At 35.9% G+C, this 27,681-nt stretch overlaps 2 protein-coding genes across 9 annotated transcripts in view; both read right to left on the bottom strand.

The window, feature by feature from the left end:
- LOC111196809 (nacht, lrr and pyd domains-containing protein 1b-like) overlaps positions 1 to 27,681 on the bottom strand; it is a 65,345-nt gene that overhangs the window by 19,231 nt on the left and 18,433 nt on the right. For 4 of the 8 annotated variants that reach the window (XM_049472420.1, XM_049472421.1, XM_049472422.1 and 1 more), the window contains 12 exons: positions 22,733 to 22,779; positions 21,698 to 21,779; positions 21,525 to 21,565; positions 21,265 to 21,304; positions 21,095 to 21,147; positions 20,892 to 20,951; positions 20,777 to 20,808; positions 19,276 to 19,340; positions 18,403 to 18,617; positions 17,601 to 17,842; positions 1,373 to 1,492; positions 356 to 488 (listed from right to left, as the gene is read on the bottom strand). In XM_049472420.1, coding sequence (XP_049328377.1) covers positions 356 to 488; positions 1,373 to 1,492; positions 17,601 to 17,842; positions 18,403 to 18,617; positions 19,276 to 19,340; positions 20,777 to 20,808; positions 20,892 to 20,951; positions 21,095 to 21,147; positions 21,265 to 21,304; positions 21,525 to 21,565; positions 21,698 to 21,774 — 1,078 coding nt within the window. In that variant the 5' untranslated portion in view covers positions 21,775 to 21,779; positions 22,733 to 22,779. Of the gene's footprint in view, positions 1 to 355; positions 489 to 1,372; positions 1,493 to 8,753; positions 9,171 to 9,623; positions 9,654 to 10,631; positions 10,668 to 10,859; positions 10,987 to 11,064; positions 11,200 to 11,288; positions 11,540 to 11,618; positions 11,834 to 12,923; positions 12,980 to 13,200; positions 13,239 to 13,481; positions 13,527 to 13,613; positions 13,722 to 14,624; positions 14,643 to 16,133; positions 16,267 to 17,388; positions 17,509 to 17,600; positions 17,843 to 18,402; positions 18,618 to 19,275; positions 19,341 to 20,776; positions 20,809 to 20,891; positions 20,952 to 21,094; positions 21,148 to 21,264; positions 21,305 to 21,524; positions 21,566 to 21,697; positions 22,466 to 22,732; positions 22,780 to 27,681 lie in introns of those variants that run through there. The other 4 variants (XM_049472426.1, XM_049472427.1, XM_049472425.1 and 1 more) reach the window with 4 other exon arrangements.
- Positions 23,217 to 27,510, bottom strand: LOC125787759 (NACHT, LRR and PYD domains-containing protein 1a allele 5-like). Its single transcript, XM_049472428.1, has 5 exons — positions 27,425 to 27,510; positions 25,572 to 25,674; positions 24,726 to 24,761; positions 24,072 to 24,101; positions 23,217 to 23,649 (listed from the first exon to the last, which is right to left on the bottom strand). Exons 2-5 carry the CDS (start codon positions 25,615 to 25,617, stop codon positions 23,396 to 23,398), a joined length of 366 nt encoding a protein of 121 aa, XP_049328385.1. The 5' UTR covers positions 25,618 to 25,674; positions 27,425 to 27,510; the 3' UTR covers positions 23,217 to 23,395.

A 27,681-nucleotide genomic window follows, 5' to 3' on the forward strand; every position in this document is an offset into this window, starting at 1 on the left:
CATGTTTTATTCAGGCTTTATTCTTACTTTATTTTTACTTCCAAATCATTGTTGTTCTTTCACATGTTTTTATTTTATTTGACTGATTAATCAAAATTAACACGTCAATTTACATGCCAGCCCTAGCTGGGGCTGAAATGAAAAAAATAGAGGCCAAACGTAGTTTGTTTAAAAATTAAAGATCAGAATTCAGACTTATTCAGAGTTAAAAACCATAAAACTATTGAGAACTGGAATTTAATTACCCTCAACATTGAGATTCCTACTGATTTCACCTAAAGACCACTTAAGGACAGCCCAATCATTAATAATCTTACATGATTATATTTTTAATTACATAAGTTGGGTTATTTACCTGATTGTATCTTGGTGTCCCACACTGATATCCCCGCTTCAGTAAATAAAAACAGCCTAAAATCTTCTTTTGCATCCTTAACAAACACCTTGAAACCGTTTTGGGTCTTGTTGGCGTATGTCAGTTTCAGCTTCTGCAGAGAAAGAGGGAATGATAAGCATTGAAAACAAAATATATAATATAATACAATAATAAAATACAAATTTTCTTTAGTGTTGAAGTTAAAGGTAGTCTGACTAACAGTGAGGCTGTAACAGTGTAGTTCCTAACTTGGTCTTTTCCCTTCCCTCTTCAAAACTACAGTTTCCAGAATGCATCTTACAATATCAAGTGTTTGGACTGAAACGTTCGGCCAATCGCATCTCTCTCTCGTGCTCATCATCCCCGGAATATTTAAATGATTAAATCTGTCATTTTGATTCTAAAAATAATAATAATGATACTAATTTACTTTTACAAATTTATAATGTTCTCAACTGTGAGAATAAATACATAAAAAAATATTGTGGGGCTTGGTGAGGTCACTTGCTAAAATACATTTTATTCACTTATAGCTCAATAATTAAAATAGATTTTTTGACAGAGAATACAGCTCAGTGTTACAGAACAGGTAAAAAAATATATAGTGTTTAATTTTTCAATGATTTGGTGCATTAACACATTAATATATATGTATATTCAGATTTTTGTGGTTGATAGGAAGTAATCGATAAATGGTCAGAGTGAAATGCATATTGTTGCCACGTTCCCAAGCAAGACACGGCACTAATTTATAGCATTAAAGACAAAAATGCTAAGCTGGCAATAAAGCTAAAGCTGCAACTTTAAATCATTTAAAGAACAAAACATCTGGTTTTATAGAAGAAATTATACTGATTTTTTTTTATCAACAAATCTAAATTTAACAATGACTTTAGTAAAATGGTCAAGGTCAAGGATGTCGGTGACTGAATGGGTCGTAGAATGAAGGTGAGTATCTACATCTTAAAAGTTGTTCTTAGTGAAATGTTACATTACCTGAGGTGTGATGTGGGAGGGGCAGGATGTCCTGAGTGTGTAGTGACTCCCCATCTGCAGAGGGAATCCTGGTCCTTTCCACAAGATCTTTACACTGTCCTTCTCTCTTTTCTCTACAGACTTCAGAGAAAACATATCTCATTAATACAGAAAAAGCTGAACATCACTCATTTTTGCTGATCTATAGGTGAGCAATAAATTGCACACCGTGCATTTTTATCAGTTTGTCACTTGCCATGGTGCAGCGCTTCTTTTATTTTGTATTTTGCTTATTGTTGATATGAAAGTTAGGTTTGTGCACTGCTGCACGTGCATGTGTGTGTAATAAGTAGGGGTGTAAACACAGTGAGCTTATGGTGGGTCTGTGTAGCCAAGATTGCAATGAACTTCTGTCTGTTGTCAGGGTTCAAATCAGTCAGTGGAGCACCTGTGTTTTCCTTTAGTAAAATAGCAATACACCAAACATTTACCTAAACAACCTATTTCCAGATTACAGATATATTCCCAAGCACAGTTGCTTTTTAATACATCTTACACCCTGCCAAATAGAAAGTTGGCAGGGTGTAAGATAACAATGAGCTTCACATCGCACCTTTCGCAGGATGTAAGAGAGAGCACATATTGTAGCACAGAGCACTGGCAGAACGATCCTCACCTCTTTTATACTCCAATCCCAGGGAACCAGGTAGACATGAAGAGTCAGGTGAGCAGCAGAAGTGCGGTAGATCACCACGTCACAGTGAACATTCACAGGATATTTACTACTGACCACAACACCTTGGGGTATGAAGTTGTTGTGGGGCAGAACTGCATGGAAGGTTGACAACTGACATTTCTCTAAAGAGAGTCCAAGATCTTCCAAATGAAGAAGTTTAACCTCATTCTGGATATACCTATCTGTAGAGAGAATTTCAGATATAAGAGAACTTTTTTACGTCTTGTCTGGAATTTCCCTTCTCAAAACTAAAAGAAAAGTTGGGACAGTATAGGGAGAAAACAAATGAATGCTTCTTACATTTCCTTTGACTTTTATTTAGTATCGTCAGTGATAATCTGAAGAGTTTAACGCATTATTTTCTTGTTTCATTGTGTCAAATTTGCTCAATTTTTTAATTAATATACATACATGCCTTCCTGCAATTCTGAAAAATTAAGACAGGGCTCCTGCATCTGTGTCTACCAGCAATCTCCCATCTCTGGACTCCAATACCCAGAATGCCCCACACACTGACATCCATCATCTACTTCGTTACATGACTTCACATGACACCTCCCAGACCACAATCACCGGAATAATGACTTTACCTGTTACACTCACTATATATACCCCTTTACCACACCACATACGTCTTGCTGAGTATATTTGATCTGGTTTCGTCCGTCGCCTACAAAGTGTCTCTCTTGCCCGTGCTTCTGTGTATTCTGTCTATGTCCCTTTTTGCCTTGCCCTCTTATACTGCATTACCCTGCATTACCCATTGACCCTCCCTGATGTTAACCATGTTTTTGGATCGTCCCTTTTAGTGGTAAAGATGGGCAGATGATTTTCAATGATCAACAACAAGCTCTAGAATACTATACTATTCCTATATTCACTAATACTAATACCACTTACAACTGTACTGTACATAACACAAGCCTTATTTTCCTAAATTTCCTTCGGGATAAATAAAGTATCTATCTATCCATCTATCTATCTGTTCACCATGTCCAGAAGCTCCGCCCACTTCTCTTCAATACAGAGTTACTAAATTCACTAATACCACTTACAACTTTACTACTGTACACAACATTGACTTCTCTGGACTCTGAAGCCGCTCATTTGATTTATCGGTACTGTCCCAACCTTTTTTTTATTTCTAACAGGGGTTTTTAACGAAAAATTAAATGTTGAATGTATTTTAAATACATTTAAATTATATTTAACTGGTAGGCTTTACCTAAACAGATAAAATGTGGTAGGTGGACAGAAGGGAGTTCTGCTGAGATGATTTTGATGTCCATTAATGAACCACAAGGAGTAAAATGCTCCTTTTCCAGAAATTCACTAAACTGATCCCAGTCTTTTAAGCAGTATTCCAATTCAGCATCACAGGTGTTCTCCCAGCGAAGACCAGTAAATCCACACTGATAACTCCCTGGTGTAGTCTTGATCCTGAAAAAATATTTACAAATTAAATAGTAGAATTCTTTAAACAACAGAATTACACATAAACAAAATATAATATAAAATATGTCCATATTTATTTCCTTGATTTTCTTCATGGTTTCACAGTTGGAACAAATACATTTTTAGCCTTTACTAAATGAAAATGTTGTGTATTCTATTGATTTTCGACTGATTTTTGACTGACTCTATACCAGTTTGTTATTTTTTCTCTAACAGCAGCACAGCAGTAAAACAGAGAATCAGGGGTAACATACAGTGGTAATAACTGTGACTGTTTAATAAATGTGTTTGTTGAATTATTAATTCTCAATTATTTGAAAAAGATACAGACAAACAAACAAATTGTAAGTACCTGTACTTGACTGTTCCATCTATTAGAGTAGCTCTAGTTGGTTCAATGGGCTTCCAGTAATCCCAGTTCTGAAGAGCCTAACAAATCAGAATAAAAAAACAAACAAACATCTGGATCATTTAAAAATCAGGACAAATAAAATAACACAATATTATTAATTCTATTCTCTGTAATTATTAAAAGATCAATACAATTATAAGTAATTATAGTTATTTTACATACAACATCATCCAAAACACTGGGTTTAATGTTTTCTAAAAATGAAACAACAATTATTTATGTTAATAAATGTTTATTTACAGCGGTGCTTAAAAGTTTGTGAACCCTATTTTCTACATTTCTTCATAAAATGACCTAAAAGCTTACTTAAAAACAGATAAAGAGAACCCAGTTAAACAAATGAGACAAATATATTTTACTTTGTCATGCTTCAATGTCATGCTATACTTTGAAATGCTTCAATATGACATATTTGTGAGTAAAAAGTATGTGAACAGGAATCTATTAAAGTCTGCTCTTCACACCACATGTTTGTGGAAGTGTATTACGACACGAACAAAGGAGATTTCTGAAGACCCCAGAAAAAGAGTTGTTGATGCTCATAAGGCTTGTAAATTTTACAAAAAAAAACCCATCTCTAAACAGTTTGGATTCTACCAATTGTTCCCCTTTCCCAGGATTGGTCAACCAACAAAGATCACTCCAAGAATAAGGCTTGTAATAGGCGGAGAGGTCACAAAGGACCCCAGGGTAACTTCTAAGCAACTGAAGGCCTCTCGCACATTGGCTAATGTTAATGTACACAAGTCCACCATCAGGAGAACACTGAGTAAAAACAGTGTGGTTGCATGGTTACAAAGGGAAAAGATACTTCTTTCCAAAAAGAATATTGCTGCATGTCCGCAGTTTGCTAAAGATAATGTGAACAAGCCAGAGGGCTATTGGAAGAATTTTTTAAAGCACGGATGAGACCAAAATAAAACTTTTGCTTTAAATTAAAGTGTTAGGTTTGGAGAAAGGAAAACATTCTATTACAGCATGAGAGTCTTATCCCATCTGTAAAACATGGTGGTGGAAGTATCATGGTTTGGGCCATTGATGGAACAATTAATTCTAAATTATTTCAAAGCATTCTGTCAGAAAATCTGTCTGTGAACTGAATCTCAAGAAAAGGTGGGTCATGCAGCAAGACAATGACCCTAAGCACACAGGTCATTCTACCAGGTCCTGACTTTAATCCAATTGAAATGTTGTGGACGGACCTGAAGTGAAAAATTAAAGTGAGGAAACCCACTAAAATACCAGAGTTGAAGCTGTTCTGTATGAATGAATGAAATTCCTAAAATTCCTGCGAACAGTTAGTTGCAGTTTTAGGTGGTTGAAAGGTTAAACCAGGTCTTAGAAGTAAAGGTTCACATACTTTTGCCACTCGCAAATATGTAATATTGGATCATTTTCCTTAATACATCTGATATATTTGTCTTATTTGTTTAGCTGATTTTTTTCTTTACTTCCTTTTAGGATGTGATATGATGAAAAACTGATGATGATTTAGGTCATATTTATGCAGAAATATAGAAAATAGAAAAAGGGTTCACAAACTTTCCAGCACAACTCTATATTATGTATTATTTAATAACGTTTAACACTTTGGTACCACTTTTGCACCAAATAATATTTTTTCATATAGCAAATGTGTGTACTCAGCATAACTGGTACTTTAAATCTGTAACACTAATTGCAGATTTGTATATCATTTATTTGATACAATTATAAAAGTTTTCCACTGACAAAAAAACTGTACTGACAATATTTACATACTTCAAATGTATAAATAATTCCATTTTACATACAATTTGATTAAAATTGGCTGGTTTAAAAGTTTCAAAATCTTGGTAAATATTAACAATGTTCTGCAATTAGTGGCCAGCTTTTTTTTTGCATTAAACACAACCAGTACAAATATGCAGGGTGGATTTGAGGTAAACGATGCAGGACTTACCTTAGAATGTAAGCAATTTAAACAAAAATCCCCTGGTGGATATAAAGAAAGGAATTGATTAAAAGCTAAATACAGATTTAGCTCTGAATTATGAAATATTATTTTCCACTTTAACTCACACCAGTTCTTAGGTTCCAAAAGAGGTCTTGAGGGGGAGAACAGACCAGAAGCTGCTGAACCTGCAATAAACACAAATCACCGCACTGAACAGTAACACAGTACCATCATTTACACAACTTTATACTAAAACTATTTAGATTCAGATTCAGATTCAGTTCATCAGCACACATTCAGACTACAGAAATGAAAGAGACTGGAATAATCAGGTTTATAGTTAGAAGAGTTCTGCTCCAATGTTCTATTCTACAAACTGAAACACAATACAATAAAATAACAATTTACTGTACATATACACTATATTGATAAAAGTATCTGCTGGCCTGCTCAACCATAGACATCATATACATAGACGCTGCAAAGCCTGCCTCCAGGCGTCAGCGTGGCCGCCATATTGGCGAAGGCAACCCTGCGCACGCAGTGCATTAATTTACACTGAGTGATTTATACACTTATAATACACAACTCTATAAACTGTAAATCACAACTCTACCAATTTATACTCGATTTACACACGGTTTAGTTTGTTATAAACAGCAGAGATGTAGTAATGATTCAGGACGCTGTCCCACATTACAAAAACGTGCTTTTGTGCTGAAATACTTTATATTATGTTCTTTAACAAAGACAGACATAAGTGTATAAATTAATGAATTTTATATTTATGTAGACATACACAAATATACTTAAATACACACATATATAACATAAACCTACTTAGTGCATTTATTTGCAGAAAACGAGAAATGGCTAAAATAACAAAAAAGATGCAGAGCTTTCAGACCTCAAATAATGCAAATGATTATAGATTACATTCAAGAGAAAGAAACTCGTCTTTCTCTCTCTCTCTTTCTCTGTATAAAAATAAATTATTAGAGATGTGATTATTATTGGTGTATTTTACACCTTCCTCAGTGTAAATTAATGCACTGGGGGAGCAGGGCTGCCTCCTCCAATATGGCTGCCACGCTAACACGCCAGCGCCAATAGACGGCATCAGTCGATGCGGCGTCTATGTATATTGTATTGTTTTGTATTGTATTATATGCGTTTTGTGATGTGAGGCTTGGATGGAGAAATCCTCTCTCTACACCCACCAGGGGTGGGCAATCAATTTTCCCAAGGGGCCACATGAGAAACGGTTTTAAAGGGGCCAGACTAATATACTTAGCTCAGTTCTGCCCAATACATATATACTGAAGGCCTATTATAAATGCATAAGCATTTTTATATTAAAAACAGTATATGAAACATTACAATAATACAGTAAAACGTGGTGGATTATATAATCAGAATTAAACATGTGATGGTTCAGTTTAGAAAACTGTAAACATTTTGCAATGTTTTGACTATAGCACCACAACCTGACATAAAATAGCACGTTTTTTAAAGACCAGCATCACTTTAACTAAATAAAGAACAGTAAATTAAACATTACAGCGATGCAATGAAAATGTTGAGCACATAATTATATAAATACTTAATGAACATTTATATATATATTTTAAAATGTGCAGCATTTACAAGGTTAAAAACTAGCAGCACTATCAGCTACACAACTTTACACAAAAAAAATCAAGATTTTCAAAAGACCAGAATCACTAACTTTGTACAAAAAATGCTTTTGTATGTTTGATCTACCTCTTGGAGAAGTGCATTAATGTCAAGTTGAATATCTGATGTGGAAATGCGGAGGACAGCACACAACTGAACATAGATTTTTCCTACTTTTGGTATTCCATTACTCCAAAATGATACATCATTAGTATTTTATCACAAAAATGTGTTTGTGAAAGTCTTATATTGTAAGTTACTTGCCTGCACTTCTTAAAGAATAATAAGGGCTTTCTAAATATATTATTGAAAACAACATACTAAGGTTTATGATTAAGGTATATTTTAGATTAACTGCCCTCTGAAAATAACTCCACAACCAGCTATTAATGTCTAAATAACTGACAATACAAGTGTTTACACTTTACAGTGAACACGTCCTTTTTACAGGAAATGAACGAAAACACTGCATTTGTTTGCATTTTCCATACTTTCTCATTTATCTGACTTAGGGTTGAAACACATGGCATTATTTTCATTTGTAAACTTCTGTCTAGTGGGAAAAGACCAGTATCTCTAATTTACAGTATATGTAATACAGATACATTAATGTAATACACTGCATTATTTTCATTGGTAAACTCATACAGTTGTAAAATGTTTACATGCTCACCTGTTTTAGACGCCATTCTCTCCATCTCACATCCACAGTTCCACAGAGTTGAGGCAGGTAAGTAATATTAAACACACGTTAAGTATCCTTACATCTCATAAAGCTTTTTATCAGATGATACTGGAAATTAAATGATACATTCCTTTCTCCTATTTCCTAAAAAACACCATCCGACACTGTCTTCATGTTCTAAATGAGGGTAAAAAGCAGAAGATTACAGTTTAGAGAAGTTCTTCTACTCTGTGTTGAAACTTCCTGTGTGTCCCACCCCTCTGCCTGCTCAACGTGCAGACTCCCAAAGAGTGTAAGGGACCGTCTATAAAGTGCACATTATGTTTAAAAGTGTTAAATAATCTCAGTGATAAGGGGCCTGCTGGTGTTAGTTGTAGTGTTGTAATCTACTGAAAAACTGAGATACTGACTGTGTCTGGAACTGAAAATATACAAACATCCAATTACATGTTTTCCCACCATAACTCTTCTACATTAAAGAAATACAGTTAGTAAAAGGTGTTAAAAATATATGTTTTTATTAAAAATAATGCTTGATGTGATCACAGAGTTTAAAACACTTGTAATGAAACAAAGCAAATACAAATAACAGGATACATGACGAATATCAATCAGTTGAAACCACTGAGCATTCTGTCCTGAGTTAAATGAGGTAAATATTTAGATAAACATTTAGCTCTAATCTGCTGCAGTCAGATCTTCAACTAGGTGAGGTTCATGCCTCAGCAGACTCTTGTAAAATCTCTTCTCTAATCTCTCCACTCCAGACAGAACTCATCTGCTCCTGTGGGGTTTTACATGCTGTGATGATGGAGTACTTCTCCTCTCCTATGAAGGGCTTCAGGTCATCTGCTATAGGGGTCACTAACCGGACCCTCTGGATGAGTTCAGTCCTGTGTTCATCCACAAACTGAACAGCTGGAAATAAAAGAAACGAATTAAGACGTATATGTATCAAAATGCATATTACACAAATTTTCCAGGACATCAGGTACATAATCCACTTGTTAGAGGAAATGAGAACATCCAAAAAACTCTAATAACGGTGCAAGACCTGGTGGACCATCAAGTGACAACTCAACGTAACACTGTGGGATCTAATCGAGAAGCTCTGACTGAGAAAAGCAAACAAATCAAACTGCTGAAACTGCTGCAGTTCTCAGAACAGACTGACCACCCCAGAGTCCAGATCTCAACATCACTGAATATTTAAAAAAACACTGAAAGTGAGTCTCCTGAAAAGATTGGAAGCTGTATTCTCTGTCATCATCTGTTGTTTATCAGGTTTCCATAAACAATTTTCCTGAAGATACAAAATAATAATTTTTGGACTTTGGAACTGGAAATTAAGTCTGTTTAGGATGAGCTTACCGTAATCTATGAATGGAGCTTTTTTTCTGTCTGTAAAAAGAAAAACACACGGACCAGACTGTACACTGTGCAGCATGTATGTTCTTTCTTATATATACATACAATTCCTACCCAACAGAGCTGCACAGTGAGGCCCTTCTTAAGGGGTGACAATAGGTGCATGTAAATCATTACATAATATTTATTCTGGAAATATATTTTATTGTCATTGTAAACTATAAGCATATATTTTATAAATTAACTAAAATGAAAAAAAAAGCAACTAATTTAAATCATTTGTCTGCGTTTTTCAGTTGCTACAGGATGCAGATCTGGGGCCACCTGGTGAGTTTGGGCTGTTTTGGCTGCTCTGGCGTACTGTAGACATACAAATGAGTGATCTAGGTTGAACAGCTGAAAATAAAGAATTGATTGTTGTGGTCTGTTGTACAGTAAATGATCTCGCTTGCAAGAACTGCGACCTGCTTTCCGACCTTTAGTTCTAACAGTTTTACAAGGACTACTGGTTCATTCTTTACAAACTAACATACAGACATAACATAACATACTCTGAAGCTGGAAAGAGACCGAATATGTCTGTGAAAGCGGAAAGAGGAAAGAGAAACTAAGCCGCCTGAAACATTTATTACACTCTGCAACTGTAGGGGGAGCCCACGAGCACAAAATCTTAACCCTACCTAGTGGAGCTTTTTATGAAATTTATGAAAATTTACAGTTTAGGACAAAACTCAGAATATATGCCATGTTTTTCCTGATTTAAGGAACATGATTTTGAGGGCACTAAACTCCCACTATGCATCATAATTTATACAACACAATTGCATCATTAGTCTCTATACTAAGAAACTGACAGCAGAATGATGTCGGCAAAAACAACCAAAACATATTTCAAATCCGACAAAATGCAAAGCAAACAAAAACAAAAGAGCCATAAAGAAAGAGAGAAAAAAAGAGAGAGAGATACTGTGAAATCAACATAGTTTCTGAAGGCAGTTTATTAACACTTACCACTGGAAGTTAAACTTGAAGAAATCCTGTATTCCTCTGAATGACAAAAAACAGACAATAATTTACATCTGACGAGCACATGCTGAGATAAACTGGGGTTTTACAGCAAAAACACACTAAAGCAAGCAGGTCAGGATTAAAAACCACTGGTGTAGAGAGCTGTTTACCCACCTCACCATTCCAACAATAATAAACTGAATCTGTTTATTGTAAACTGGATTGATTTACCTGCTCGAATTCCCACATCCCATACAGATTCCTCTCTCTCACTAATCAAATGCAGATCAAAGTCATCCTCTGCATTTCTGATGTACACCTCACAGTACTTAATGGGGGAATATCTCAGCTTCAACCCCTGAAGACAAGAAACAAATGTACATTTAATTTAATGAATAAAACACATAAGAAGTAATTCTGTTAATCTGAAACTCACCTTAGGTTTAATAATGGAAGAAAAGTGTTTTTCTTCCTTTCTGGTTTTAATTTTGTATCGACTCTTCATGGGCAGCGACCTCTCTGGACCTGGTTTTGGTATTTTTACTGCATCTTTCTCATTATTTTCCACTTTCTGCAGTGAGATATGTGAAAACAGATCTGTTTGATTAAATATTATAAATATTTATGATGTGTAAAGTGTTTTGTGAATATGGATTTTACCTGGATTATGTTCTGATCACTGGTAATCAGATACACATGAAGGGTCAGGTGAGCCGTCAAGGTTTGGTAGATCAGAACCTCACAGTGAACTTTCACAGGGAATCCACTTCTGATCAGTAAGCCTTTAGGTGAGAAGGTGGGGTGGAGGAGTTTAGCATGGAAGCGGGTCAGCTCACACTTCTCTAAGAACATTCCCCCGTCCTGCACGTCTAGAACTCGAACCTCGTCTTTCAGGGAGTCAGAACTCGATCCTGTGAACGTAAAGAGTTTTAGTACAGATCAACCAGCAGAGAATTAGAGAAGATGATCCTCCATATCTACGACCCTCACCTAAACAGGCCACATGTGGTAGATGAACTTCAGTAAGAACACCAGAGATGACGGTGATGTTCATTAAAGGCCCACAAGGTTCAAACTGCATCCTTCTGAGATCTTTTCTATACAGCTCCCAGTCAGAGAAATGATACTTCAGACTAACGTCACCGTCACAGACCCAGCGGAGACCAGATGCTGAACACTCGTATCTCCCAGCAGCTGAGCTGACCCTGAGAGACCAGGAAATACAATATTATATTTACTGAAATTAAGCAATTATTAATAATAATTTATTAATAATCATTTATGAATAATTAATAATGAATCCACTACTGAAAATGGAGCAGGGCTTAGAAACCAGTCGGAAGCGAGCGAGCTCATAGCTGTACTTTAAACCAAAAAAAATGTATTACGTGACAGGATATAAGAGGAAATAAACACTAACTTTATGAATTAAAGCTGGCCGAGTTAAGAGATGAGCTCAGTTATCATGCTTGGGTGCATTTTCATACTGGCCTTTTTTAGGACCGGGTGTGCTTTCCCCAGGGTTTCGATACGTTTGGTAGAGCGTAAACGTTAATTTTAAGCCCAGGAATGATCAGTCCAGAGTACCGATCTCCAGTCGGTTGTCTGGTGTTTGCAGGTGTGAACTGTATGGGGTGTAGAAGCTATCTGATTTTGGGTCCGTGTGGGGCGTTGTGGGTGTGTTTAGGTAAATTTGTAACCTGATTCTTCCCCTTATTGAGTTTTACTCTGACTGGTTTCTAAGCCCCGCCCCAATTTCAGCAGTGTGTTCTGATGTAACAGTGAATACATTTCATTTTGGCACAAATTCAGCGTTTGGTTTTAAAAATGTAAATTTTTGTGTAATGTTTTTGTATAATGAATTGAAATGCAGTGAAATGTAATGCAGTAGTGGTTTAGCATTTTATTTTAGCACTTATTCTGCATGTTACTGAGGAAAAGCAATGCATTTTGTGGATCACATTTACCTTTTCCAATGGTAGTGTTTACTTTTCAATTTGGCACTAATTTGTCTCAATAAATGATCAGGGTACAAACAAATAAACCCAATGTGCTGCAACTAGCAGATCCAGATTATGGAAAATTGTGGCTTTACGCTATGAATATTATGAGATTTCTCTTATTTAAAGACAGTATATATATATTTTTATACATTGATTATTGTCATTGACAATTGAGATTTTCATTTTAATTTTTTTAATAAAAATATAAATTCTAAATATCACAATGCTTCTCTATTTTGTACAGTGCTTCACTAATTTAATAAAAATACCAAAACAGGAGCAAAAGGTCTACCTGTAGTGCAGATTCTCATCATCTTCAGGATCAATCATCTTCCATTCTGTTGTGTCCTGGATCATTTACAGTTAGATAATAAATAAAAAGGAGCTGCCAAGATGCATGTTTTGAGTAAATAAATAAAATGAGATTTTCAGAGTTTAACAATTACTAATGTAATCAAATGAAATAAAACTCAATCATTTTCATCCTTACATATATTATGTTTAAGGGTAGAGTAAAATTAATCACTGCATTTCTAATGGCAGACTGTGTTGATGAGGTTAGAGCTTACCTGCAAACTGGAGCAGATCTCACAAAAGCTTCCTGACCCTAAAATTCAGAAATTACATTATTAAAGAGTTAAATATTTCCTGTACAGACTTAATTTACTCATAGTTTGCAATAATACATTCATAGTTTGTGCTTTAATATGAGATACTGGCACTGCAGTTCTGTGATCACTGTGATCATCCTAAGAACAGAACACCAGTGACAATATCTCACAAGTCCTTTAGGATTTAGAAACTTCTATACTCTGAAGCTGAAGTTTAACCCATTTCAGTTTTCACGCACTTCTCTGTGAACTGTAAACAGACGGAGCTCCTGAACTCGCAGTCACTGAAAACAGAAAAAGAGTAAAAACTGTGATTTGATAACCAAGTCTAACTAAAAAACTAAAAAACAACTTTAAAAATGTAAACTTACATTTGGCAAACTGTTTTTGAGCAGTTTGTAACTCATCGTCCATTATCATATTTATTTCATCCACAGGAGCTTTAAGAGAATCGGTAATTGCCAAGCCTCTAGGTGGGACTATTGTTGTCAAACAATAAAAAATCAACTGTGAAAAGGTACGTTACCCTAAAGTTACCCTAACCTACAGCAAGAAAAAGTATGTGAACCCTTTGGGATTACTTGGATTTCTGCATATATTGATATTTATCTAAGTCACAACAATAGACAAACAGTCTGCTTAAACCATAGACTGTATATAGCTGGACAGAGCATCGTCTCTTAAAAGTGAAGCCACCACAGGTCGGGCGCCCCCTGCTGTTCGGCTGCAGAAAGCTGTGTAACTCCACCCATTCCCATAGGTTTCAATGGCAAAACAGACAACATTCAATCACGTTTTTTTCTAATATACTGTAATTCTACCTCCATTATTTAAATGCAGCAGCTAGTGTAACCTCTGCTTATATTGTCAAATTTTTATATCCCCACAGAATTCGGTTTTTAAAACGTTATTCAGCTCAATTCAAAAAAGGTGTGGTTATGGTAAAAGGGCTGGTTATGGGCGGGACCAATAACAGACCGTCAGCTCCGCTCCGCCCCGCTCTGCAGTCTGTGACCGCGAGGCAGCCCTCAGGGGCGGGGTTATTTAAATGAGTAGGCTGCTCTCCACAGTCTTTCTCCCTCCTCTGGTCTCTACTGCGCAGAATCAGGTGGCAGGATCGCCAACATGGCGGAAGATTTTGGCTTCATTTTCATTGAACGAATGGGAACGGAGACACGGCGTCCATCTTTTTTACAGTCTCTGGCTTAAACTAATACCACACAAAAAACATTATGGTTTAAACAGACTGTTTGTCTATTGTTGTGACTTAGATGAAGATCAGAACACATTTAATGACCAATTGATGCAGAAATCCAAGAAATCTCATAGAGTTCACATACTTTTTCTTGCAACTGTATCACCAGCCTTCTAAAGACACTTACCCAAAGGCTGCCTAGGAACTGTAAAAAGAGGAAATATTGTTATTGCATTTTACTGTCATTCAATGTTTCAAGTACCTGTAACAGGGAAAGAAAGCATGCTTTGAAATAAACAGTTTGTAAATAGGTAGAAAAGAGTAGAAAACTCAAGAAGTATTTTATTGGCCAAAATAGCATGTAGCACTCGCAATAGAAAACCCAAACCTGAGCACACTGATACTCTTCTTCTTCTCCTTTTGAATGGCGGTTGACAATGGCTTTGTTGTATTGCCACCACCGCTGGACTGGAGTGTGGAACAGTAGCTGCCTCTTCTAAGAAATTAAACGCATCTAATTGGATCCGTCTCTTTCAGAAAAGTAAACCAAAAATATTAAATCTTTCTATTACTTCTTTGTAAAAAAAAATTTAGACTAAATGCTGTGTCATTGGCCTCTACTTGTTCAATCAGAGTCTGTCTCTCCTCCTGGAATTTCCTACAGTGAATCAGGACATGCTCTACAGTTTCTGGGCTTTCCATACAGTATTCACAGGTACCATCAGCATGCCTGTTCATTCTAACGAGGGTGCTGTTCAGCCTACTGTGCCGCATCCTCAGCCTGGCCAATACCACTTCCTCTCGTCTTGCACCCCCAGCTGAGCACAGTGGTGAGAGTTGGCCTCCTTTAAATTAGAGAAGATCACTCCTAATTATGCTGTGGTGTCTCTATTTCTCCCTCTGGTGGCCTGGAGTTGCCTAGCAGGTTGTCCGGCCACAGCCTGGATCACCTACCAATCAGCAATAATTACTTACAGACCTGTTAGTTTTCTAGTCCTTTTCTGCATCAATTACCTGTATTAATTGCACCTGTCCAAACAAACTCCAAACCCTTCAACATGGTCAAGACCAAAGAGCTATTGAAGGACACCAAAGACCTGCACAAAGCTGGGATGGGCTACATGACAATAAGCAAGCAGTTTGGTGAGAAACTGTTGTTGCAATTATTAGTAAATAGAAAAAACACAAGAAGACGAGTCAATCTTCCTCTTTCTGCAGTTCCACACAAAATCTCGCCTTGTGGGGTAAGAATGATTTTGAGAAAGGTCAGGAATCAACCTAGAAATACACAGGAGGACATGATCAATGACCTGAAGAGAACTGGGACACAGTCTCAAAGATTACCGTCAGTAATACCCCACGCCATCATGGATTAAAATTCGGCAGTACAAAAGACCCCCCTGCTCAGGCCAGCACACGTCTAAGGCCCATCAGAAGTTCACTAATGACCATCTAGATGACTCATGTATTTTAGACATGTTTGAAGGAAGAAAAAGAAAGAGTAGAACCCTAAAAACACGTTCCCAAAAGTGAAGGAAGGGGTGGACACATCAGACTGTGGGGGTGCTTTTCTGAAAAGGGAACAGCAACACTCGTAACACTGGAACAAGCTCGAAAAAAAAATACCAAAAGAGCACAAGAGAACATATGAGAAAGGCATAGACTGGGAAGAATGATTTACAGGTGGATTATTTACCTGGTCGTATGATTGTGCCCCACTCTGATATGTGTACCTTATTCAATAAATCCAAAAAAAAGTCTTCCTTTGCATCCTCAATGAACACCTCAAAACAGTTCAGGGTTTTGTTGATGTACGTGAATTTTAGCTTCTGCAGAGAAAGAGGAAATGATAAGCATTGAAAACATAATATAATACGATAAAACATCAATAATATGGAGACAAAACAGAATTTTACTTCGGTTATAGATAGCCTGACTAATAGTGAGGCTAAGGTAAATAAAAGTGCTTTATTATTTAAAGCAGATTAACAATTTACAGTTAAGGTAGTCAGGCAAAATTTGTAGTTATACACGGTTAAAACTATGCAAAACCCATATACATCATTACATAAATAATATATACAGTACTGTGCAAAAGTTTTAGGCACCTAAGCAAATTACACTAATATATTAATCTCAGCAATATGAGTGGTTTCACCTGAAAGAGCATACAATAATATACAATAAACATAAATACAGTAAAACTTAACAAGAATTTCTAATTTTTAGATAAGTATGTTATATCCTGTGAGCCAAACTGAAGAACAAAGTGTAGTTCCAGATTTCTCCTGGATGCTCCTCAGCCAGCATGTGTACGGTATATTATGTTCAGTTCCGTCAGCAGCTCACCTGATTTACCACATTTACCAAAATTTACCAAACCAGGTGTTGATTAATATGATGAGAACTAGAAATAACTCTTTTAAACTCAGATGAGGAGAGATTAGGAGATTCTACATTTGTGTTGAAGACATCATAAGGATGAAGAAATACATGGAATTATGCATTAGATAAAAATGTGTTTGTGCTCCATAATCACTCATTCTAAACCCAGCTGAATTGGCTTGTGATGAGTTTGGGATGAGTTACAGGAACAGAAAAGGAAACATTATGCGTAAGAAATGGACTCCTAAAGAACAATGTTCTCATAAAGTGTATTGTTGCTTATGTACAAAAGTGAATCGCATGGTGAGTTCAGCAGTGGTCCAGGCCAAAACAACAAACATAAACCCTCACTGACTGATTTTAAGAAACTGAAACAACAAAACACAAAACAAAGACACAAACTAAATGACAGTCAGTCCCTACAATTATATACAATATATATACACAGCAATCTAACACAGAGGGGACAGGCAAAATCAAAAGTCAGAGAGAATGTTGGATGTCAGTAAGACTGAACGTGTGTATCTGCATCTTACAAAGTGTTCTTATTGAAATGTTACATGTACCTCAGGTATGATGTGGGAGGGGCAGGACGTCCTGAGTGTGTAGCGATCCCCCAGGTGCAGAGGGTAGCACGCCTTGAGCCTCAAGATCTCTACACTGTCCTTCTCTCTTTTCTCTACAGACTTCAGAGAAAACACATCTGATTAATACAGATACAGCTAAACATCACTCATATTGTAGCACTATAGTGTAGCACTGATGGAACCATCCTCACCTCTTTCATATATGGATGACAGGGAACCAGGTAGACATGAAGGGTCAGGTGAGCAGCAGAAGTGCAGTAGATCACCACGTCACAGTGGGCTTTCACATTAAATCTGCTACTGACCACAACACCTTGGGCTGGGAACGTTTTGCAGATTGGAATTACATGGAAGGATAATAACAAACATTCCTCTAAAGAGACGCCAGATTCTTCTGAATGAAGAAGTTTGACATCTTTCCGGTAATTCCAAACTGTAGAGAGAATTTCAGATATAAGAAAACCTCTTAACATGGTATTTCTATCCTCACATAACCAAAAGTTGAGACAGTATGGAGAAAGGAACAATACAGTGTTCTTTACATTTGACTTAGTTCTGCCTACGTTAACACGCTGACATGTTATTTTATTCACAAATAAATCACTGTACCACATTTGGCAACTTTATTTATTTATAACATTTATTAATGTAAACATGAATTTAGGGTGTAAAAAGAATTGATTTATGTTAAAATATGAATAAAATCTGTACAACTAACTTTCACTACTCCTCTACACTACAGTTACTATATTCACTAATACCACTTACAAATTTACTACTGTACACAACACAAGCCTTATGTTCACCATGACCAGAAGCTCCGCCCAATTTTTTTCCACAACTGGACTCGGTGGAATCTCATTCGCTTTATCCAAACTGCCCCAACATTTTTGATATCTCACTGGGGTTTTAATAATTGATTAATTCAATGCAATAAATATGCGTATTTTATATGAATGTGCATTATTTAACTATTTAACTAGTAGACTTTACCTGAACAGAGGACATGTGGTAGATGGACAGAAGTGAGGTCTCCCGAGATGACTCTGATTTTTATTAATGGACCACAAGGAGTAAAATGCTTCTTTTCCAGAAATTGACTAAACTGATCCCAGTCTTCTAAACAGTATTCCAATTCAGCTCCACAGCAGCTCTCCCATCGAAGACCAGTAACTCCACACTGGTACCACCCTTGTGTAGTCCTGACCCTGAAAAATCATTTACAAATAGAACAGATAAGAAAAATCATTAAAAAAAATTGCTTTATATTAGCTGGGAATATTTATTTGTTAGTTTGACATTGTTGACAGATACATACTTAGCCTTTTTTAAATATTTTTTTGTGCAATTTGCTGTAATGAGATTTTTAGTTATTAATGATTTGCTTAGTAAAATTCTGGTAAAGTTCCTACCTGTTGCAGATTATTAATTATATTAATTTATGGCGTCTCTAAGGCTAGAGATATACTTGCTGTTGTCTTGCCTTGCGCTCGCGTAGATTACCGGTCTGTGTTGTGAACGCAACTGTTCACATACATGTCTATATTCTACATGTGTTACTGGAGGCTTCCAGTGAGGGTGGCAGATTAATTATGCCGCTCCTGTTCATTTTCCCTCACTTTTTTCTCTCATTTTCAGCACTTATGTTTACTGTTTATTAGTTATTAGAGCTGTGAATTTTGCTCTTGCCCATGTTTTACTTTTTTGATGTTTTTTGTTGAGCCGTGTATGAGCTTTAGACCTTTTTTATCTCTCAGTAGACCACATACCTAAATATATACATATATACACAGATATAGATAGATAGATAGATAGATAGATAGATAGATAGATAGATAGATAGACAGATAGATAGTAAGACAGTACCTGTACTTTTCTCTTCCATCTGCCAGAGTCAAATCTGGTTCAATGCGCTTCCAGTAATTACAGTCCTACAGAGCATAATGATTAATAACAAATCAGAATAAACACGGTTTTTAATAATATTAAAAGATTTTGACGGCATTTAAATATATAAAATGATTTCTGCATCTTAAAAAAAAAACTATTATATAAACAGATATTTATTGTTTATTAGTTATAATTTATTAAAGTTTAGAGAGAGTTTTAAGTTTGGTGAATAGCTTAAAATATTTAAATCCACACTGCATGTAATACTTAAATATACAGCAAATGCGTGTACTGTGCAAGAAGATGAATACGAGACAAAAGATCCACATTTCAGATTTTATTCCAGGTATTTATATCTGGATCTGATACACAGTTCAGAAGATAGCACCTTCTGAACCCACCTTTATTTTTAGTAAGCAAAAATATATTATAGTGAAAAAGATCTAATATTTAGAATTTAATCCATGTTCTGCAATAACTGTATCAATACGGTGAATCAATACCCATTGACATCACTAAACTTTTGCATTCTGAGTTTACATTGCATCAATGAAGATTTATGAGCCCATCCCAGAAGAAGCCATGCATGCTCAAACCATGACACTCCCTACACCGTGTTTAACAGGTGAGCTGGTACCATCACATTGGTAAAGGTTAATCATTGTCTTATCAGTCCATAGGCTTGTACATCTTGGCAAATCCTAGACTGGCCTTATACATCTTGATAATTAGTGGTTTTCATCTTCTGTTGAAGCCTCTAAATTATTGTGATACCTTCACTCCTGGAGGTTGTTGCTGATGTCTCTAAAAGTTGTTTTAGGGTCTTTTTTTTACAGCACTCACAATGTTTCTGTCATCAACTGCTCTTGTGTTGCTTGGTCTTTCTGTTCGACATCTGTTACTTAGTACACCAGTGACGACTTTCTTCTTAAGGACATTCCAAACGGTTGTACTGGCTATGGCCAATATTTTCCATCTTCTCTGTTTCACAGCTGCTTTTTTTCACCCATAGACAGCTCTCTGGTTTTCAGTCTGGTTACTCCTCTAACTATAAATGCACAGTTTGCACAGGCAACAGACAAATCTAAAACTGAACGAGACATTCAGTGCTATATATTGTTTAAATAATCAATTTAAAACAAATCTTATAGTCACATGTTCCAATTCTTTTGCTCACAAGAAAAATGGGTGGGTTCAGACAAAAGGTGATGAAGCCAGAATGCTACTAGCCCTGTATATATACCTAAATTACATATATACTGTACTTCATATATAGTATATAAAATATACTTTAGAATTGTATAAATAATGTATTTGTTAATACAGAACATTAGAATAGAGTTGGCTAGTTCAATGTTTCATGACCTTAAATATTAATATTAATGTTCTGAAATGAGTGTCCAGCATTTTTGCTTCAAACACAACCATAAAGCATCATGCAGGCTGGATTTGAGGTAAACAAAAATGCAGAACTTACCTTAGAATCTAACAAATTCCTACATAATGAACCTGTTGGATACAAAGGAACTGATTAAAAGCTAAATACAGGTCCAGCTCTGAAATATGAAATATTATTTTCCACTTTAACTCACACCAGTTCACAGGTTCCAAAAGAGATTTTGAGGAGGGGTAAAGATCAGAAGTTGCTGAACCTGCAATACATCTACAAATCACTGCACTGAACAGTAAGGCAAGGGAAGGCCGGACGTCTCTAGTTTTAAGTGTTGCTATTATGTTCTATTCTACATTTTGGGTGAAAGGAATATTCCATGACATAAATAAGAAGATACTGTACCTGTTTTTTTCTTTTTTTTTCTTGGAATAGGCCAGATCTGACCTCTGCTTCCACTGGAATAGACAAACACAAGGGTTAAAACGCCTTAAGACTTCTAAAGATCTTTATTCATAGCTGAATCATAATCTTTCTGGTAATACAGGACAGAACCCCAATAACCATTTTATTACCCAAATTCATCTCCTATTTGGACTCCTTGTATGTTCCGAACTATAAAAAAGAAAAAAATCAGTATCCTCTATTTATTTCCACGTAATAAACAGATACAGGTGCAGTATGTCTACACACTCTTCTCTTTAAAGAGATCTTAACATCTTATTTCATCAAAACTGCAAACCGAAAAGAGCTATTTATTGTACAACATTTGCCAGTTCACAAAAAGAACCAATAAATGATACCAACAAATTAAGTATATTAACAAAAAAAATACTCTTTAGTCCCTCGAACATTTCCACATCAGACCGGACCCATCTAAAATGGACAAGAAAAAAGCACAATTAAAGTCCTTGAAGACTCTTTTAGAATACACTGGATTATAATCTGCCTAATTAAACAGAGCAGAAATTTAAAGGCATTTATAAACAGTTATTGGAGTTTTATTACCTCTTATCAGCACAATGAGAGGGAGTTCCTGCTGTTTTCTCCACATTTACCCACAGGCCTTTGTCCTCAATATCCATCTTTTCTTCTCAGGTTGTGAAGAAAGAAAGAAAGAAAGAAAGAAAGAAAGAAAGATCACAGTCGTCCATGTGACCCAAGTACAATATGTGTAATACGGATATTTTATAAGCCGTAAATCAGTAAAAGTTGGCTCAATATAAAATGAAAACAATGAATGCAAGATATGTCATGTTTTATCTGCTCAATGTTTTCATATATTATTGTACATTAATTCTTTCAGCCCAGTTAAACACTGTAAAAAGGTTGGGAGAGTAAAGTAGTACTTTAGTAGTACAGTAAAGTGTTTCTCCCTGTTCTTAGAATGGTTAACTCATACACACACTTTAGAAATGAAGCGTGAATATAACTTAGATAGTAGTCAGTGTACAGCCTGTTTAACAGTACAGATTTACTGTCCTCTGAAAATAACTTAACACATAGTCATTACTGTCTAAATAACTGGCAACACAAGTGATTACACCTCACAGTGAACACATCCTTTTTTACAGGAAATGGATGAACCACTGCATTTGTTTGCATTTTCCATACTGTTTTTTGACCTAGGGTTGAAACACGCGGCATTATTTTCATTGGTAAACTTCTGTCAGGAGAAAAATAATCAGTATCCTTAATTTACAGTGCATGTAATACAGACACAATAATTTAGTACACTGCTTTATTTTCATTGGTAAACTTCTGTCTACAGGAAAATGGTCAGTATCCATAATTTATAGTATATATAATACATATATATATATATACATGATTTTAATATAATTAGACATCTCTCTCTCTCATCCACAGTTCAGAGTTGAGGCAGGTAAAGTCACATTGAACAGATGTTACTATCTGAACATCTCATAAAAAGCTACTTATCAGGATGACAGGATACACTGTTATACTAATATTTTATTTTTAATAATAAAAGAGCCCTGCTGAAGAAATTTAGGCTGATACTGGAGATTAATTTATACATACCTTTCTCTTATTTCCTAAAAAACACCATCCAACACTGTCGTCATGTTCTAAATGAGGGTAAAAACAGAAGAATTAAGTTTTAAAAAGTTTCAGCTCTGTGTTGAAACTTCCTGAACTCTGTAAAGTGTCCCACCCCTCTGCCTGCTCAACTCTCCACTCTAGACAGGAAGCTACAGAACTTCCTCATCTGCTCCTGTGGGTTTTTACATACTGTAATGATGGAGTACTTCTCCTCTCCTATAGAAATTACATGCTGTAATAAAATACAATCCTTAAATGTTGTCTATAAAGTGCAGATTCTGTTTAAAAGTGTAAAACATTCTCAGTGAAAAGGGGCCTGCTGGTGTTAGTTGTAGTGTTGTAATCTACTGAAGAACTGAGATACTGACTGTGTCTGAAACTGAAAGTATTTTATAGAAACATCCAATTACATTTTCTCCAGCATAACTCTTCTACATTAAAGAAATACAATTCATAAAAAGTGTTAAAAATATATGTTTTTATTAAAAATAATGCTTGATGTGGTCACAGAGTTTAAAACACTTGTAATGAAACAAAGCAAATAAAAATAACAGGATACATGACCAATATCAATATCAGTTGAAACCACTGGGCATTCTGTCCTGAGTTAAATGAGGTAAATATTTAGATAAACATTTAGCTCTAATCTGCTGCAGTCAGATCTTCAACTAGGTGAGGTTCATGCCTCAGCAGACTCTTGTAAAATCTCTTCTCTAATCTCTCCACTCCAGACAGGAAGTCATACAGCGCCCTCATCTGCTCCTGTGGGGTTTTACATGCTGTGATGATGGAGTACTTCTCCTCTCCTATGAAGGGCTTCAGGTCATCTGCTATAGGGGTCACTAACCGGACCCTCTGGATGAGTTCAGTCCTGTGTTCATCCACAAACTGAACAGCTGGAAATAAAAGAGAGGAGTTAAAATGTATATGAACAAATTTCCCAAGACATCAGATACATAATCCACTTGTTAGAGGAGAAAGACAAGTGAAAAACGGCGTAACACTGTGGGATCTAATTGAGAAGCTCTGACTGAGAAAAGCAAACAATCAAACTGCTGAAGCTGCTGCAGTTCTCAGAACAGACTGACCACCCCAGAGTCCAGATCCCAACATCATTGTGATATTTAAAAAAACACTGAAAGTGAGTCTAATGAAACGAATGATATCTCTGTCATTTTCTAGCATGCTGTTTATCACGTTTATACTTTTCCTGAAGATACAAAAAAATAATTTCTAGACTTTGGAACTGGAAATTAAGACTGATTATTAATTATTGATGCATGTTTTACATATCTATGTACATTTAGGATAAGCTTACCATAATCCCTAGATGGAGCTTTTTTTCTGTCTGTAAAAATAAAAACACACAGACCAGTCTGTACACTGTGCAGCATGTATGTTCTTTCTTATATATAAATTAAATTACTATACAATGATTTTCACTGCGATGTTGTGATCATTGTGTGAACATTGTGAATGTACTGTATGTATGTATCCAAAATGTCCCATATTTATCTTTTACTGCACTACACAATAGGTTAAGGAATTCGAACATAATTTTCATGGCACGTAACTCCCACAATGCTCCATAACGTACAGTAAACATCCCCCTATGCAATCAGAAATGTAAGCTGCAACACTGCAAGCTGCTGGAAGCTGTGAGTTTTACATATTCCCCCCTAGGGTTTATTAATGTGAGGCTTATGCTTCAAACAACTGGATTACTGCATGAACAGCAGCTTAATTCAGAACTCAGTTTGTGTGTACAGCTTTAAGCACGGCTCAGCCACTCAAATGTGTGTGAATACGACCAGTGCTGATGCAGGTTAATGATGAACCGTCCAAATTCACTTGAGTTTTCATTGATATTTAGTACACTTTGGTATAGTCCATTGTCTTCCCCTTTATAGCACAATAATACTAATGACTGTAAAATCAACATACTTTGAGAAGGCGGTTAATTAACACTTACCACTAGAGGTGAAGCTGGAAGATCTCATGTATTCCTCTAAAATACAAAAACAGACAATAATGTACCTGATTCAATTAATGAATTAACTGATGAGCCCATGATGAGACAAACTAGGGACCCTTTTTTAGTGATTTATAGGCCAAACAGAGACATCAACTGCACACCAAGCAGCTTGATTAAGTGTGTGTCAGTGTATTGTTGATATCGTCATTGATAACATCGGAAAAAACACAAAAAAGGCATGTACTAATTCTCTTAAAGTGTAAAGTGAAATAAATCAATCAGCATGTCACTTGTTATTCCTTTATAAGCCAGGTGCACTCTGTCCGACTGACTGGCGGATTTATATTTTAATGGCGCAGCATTTCTGTGTTTCTCAGCAGAGGAAACCGACCTGCTCGTTCACACTGTGAAGGTATACGAGCAGGTTATTTACGGGAACAGCAATGTTATTTTATACTGTGTTCTGTTTATTGTTGATGTAAAAGTTAGGTTGTGTGTAACAAGCGGGAGTCTATGTGCACTAATTGTGTGTGGCACGCCTTCATTGCCAGATAGCAATGAACATCTGATGGCTGACAGAAATGTACCTGAACACATTTCACTTTTAGACCACCATGCCCATCAGTGTACATATATTCACAAGCACCATTGCTATTTAAATGAGGCAGGAGGAAGGTGTAAATATAGACTGTTAACAGGGTGCAGCTTGCTTGTTTTACAGCAAAAACACACTAAAGCAAGCAGGTCAGGGTTGAGAACCACTGGTGTAGAGAGCTGTTTACCCTCCTCACCATTCCAACAATAATAAACTGAACCTGTTTATTGTAAACTGGATTGATTTACCTGCTCGAATTCCCACATCCCATACAGATTCCTCTCCACATGGCATACCTGGGTAGCTGAGATAGGAATGGACTCATTACAGTCAGTGGAGCACCTGTGTTTTCTGCTGCCAAAATAGTAACACATCAGAAATTTACCTGAATACACCTAATTTCCAGACCACCATGCGGCGTAGATATATTCCTAAACTCTGATGCTATTTTTTAAAATAGATGGCTGGCTGGGTGCAGGGTGTACAATAGGGCCCTCTGTGTTTCAAAGTGCCCAAATTCAACAAATGATTAATCACGAAATGTTTAGGTCTTACCGTGTTCTGTTTTTGGTTTGTCTGCTTGGATATGTAAAGGGTTCAGTGATCAATAAATATCTTCAATTCTTCAAAAAGCAGACAAACTTCATTCCAACTAATCTTCTTTAATATATTTACATTCTACTAATTTTTTTTTTATGGATATATATGCAGCTGAAACAGGGAACAGCCTAGTGCATCCCAAATGTATCAACATTAACATTTTAAGAGAACATTGTAGCCATTATGGCTTTTAGGGGGGTAGTGCACAGTTTTTGTGCTTAATTAATTATTTTTCCCCTTAAATTACTTTTAATTTCATACTTTAAGTTTTGAAACCAGAACTTTTACCTAAACAGTTAAAAGCTTGAGTTGATACTTCAACTTCTACAGAAGCATTTTAAACTAGTGGTGTTCACGTTAAAGCGTTAACGCACGCTGTTAATTTGGAATCAGTAACATATTACTATTTTTTTAAAGCAAGTTAATTAAGGCACCAAATTTGAATCCTACTTCCGCTGTAATCTGCCCCGCCCCCGCCACTGCCCCCCACCCAACGCACTGATCTATTTTCTGGCTGAACGACTAAATGTAGTTCGGGCGGGAATGCAGTAATAGATGTATATCAATAAATAAACCGTCGATCAAACAAAAAAAAAATAAATCAAATAAACGTTAAAGTAAATGTAAGAAAATGTGTTTTTAAATTAGCATTTCCATTCTGCCCAACATTTTCTGATTTTGGGTTGTACTACAGAAAATTACTCTCATTAACTCTGATTTACTTAGTAGTATACTCTTAATTATTAATGGGTGTGAAATAATCAAATCAGAGTGTCTCTGTACATTTCTTTTAAAGGCCAGATGCATACTGACTTTGGCGGATTGCTATTTTAATGGTACAGCTACCTGGATGTGTCCAACGCTTCTCTGCAGAGAAAATTGACCTGCTCATTCGGGTTGTGAAAGTGCACGAGCGGTTAATTTACATAATATAACAAGGACCTATATTTTGGCTTAATATAGAAAAATGTAATTTTATTTTATTCTGTATTTTGGAAAATAACTTTTAAATGTTTTCACCAGTGACATCAGTGAACAGGCAGAGGTTGAAATGTGTCTGAGGTTGCGTGAATACTGTAGACGTATTAAAAGTGGGTACTGCTTTACCGAATAAACAGGCCAGACTGATTCCAAATCACTACGTACGCAAGATGGCAGCTTCCATTTCGGCTATATTTTTGGCATCAAAATGGGGTGAATGGGGACGTCCTGTCCTTATATACAGTCTATGGTCTGTAGTAGTACACACACTGGACTGATATATGTTGTTTGTTTTGGATTTTGTGAGTGAATGTGCTATGATCACAAAGGAATAAATCAAATATATTGGAAAATTACACAATAATTTAAGAATCTCTTCCAAAGTCCGTCTAAAATGGACAAACAAACACAAACATTAAAGTTCTTGTTAACTCTTTATAAAATAATAAATTATAATTTATCTGTTTAAATAGGCTAGAAATGTAATGGCATTTATAAACAGTAATTGGAGATTCATCACCTTGAGTCGGCACCTTCAGAGTGAGTTCCTGTTGCATTCTCCGTATCTAACAGATTTTCATCCTTACTCTTCTCTTCCTTTTTTACTTCTCGGGTTGTTAAGAAAGAAAGAACCATTAATATGGACAATTTAACCCAAATACAGCATGTGTAATACAGATTTTTTTTTATTGCAAATCTGAAGTTAAGACAGAATGCAAAAAGAATGACAGTGTTTGGTGCAGGATGTACGTGCAAATACGCTAACCTTACTCAATA

Source organism: Astyanax mexicanus, chromosome 25 (genome assembly GCF_023375975.1).
Source record: "Astyanax mexicanus isolate ESR-SI-001 chromosome 25, AstMex3_surface, whole genome shotgun sequence".
NCBI classification, from domain to species: Eukaryota; Metazoa; Chordata; class Actinopteri; order Characiformes; family Acestrorhamphidae; genus Astyanax; species Astyanax mexicanus.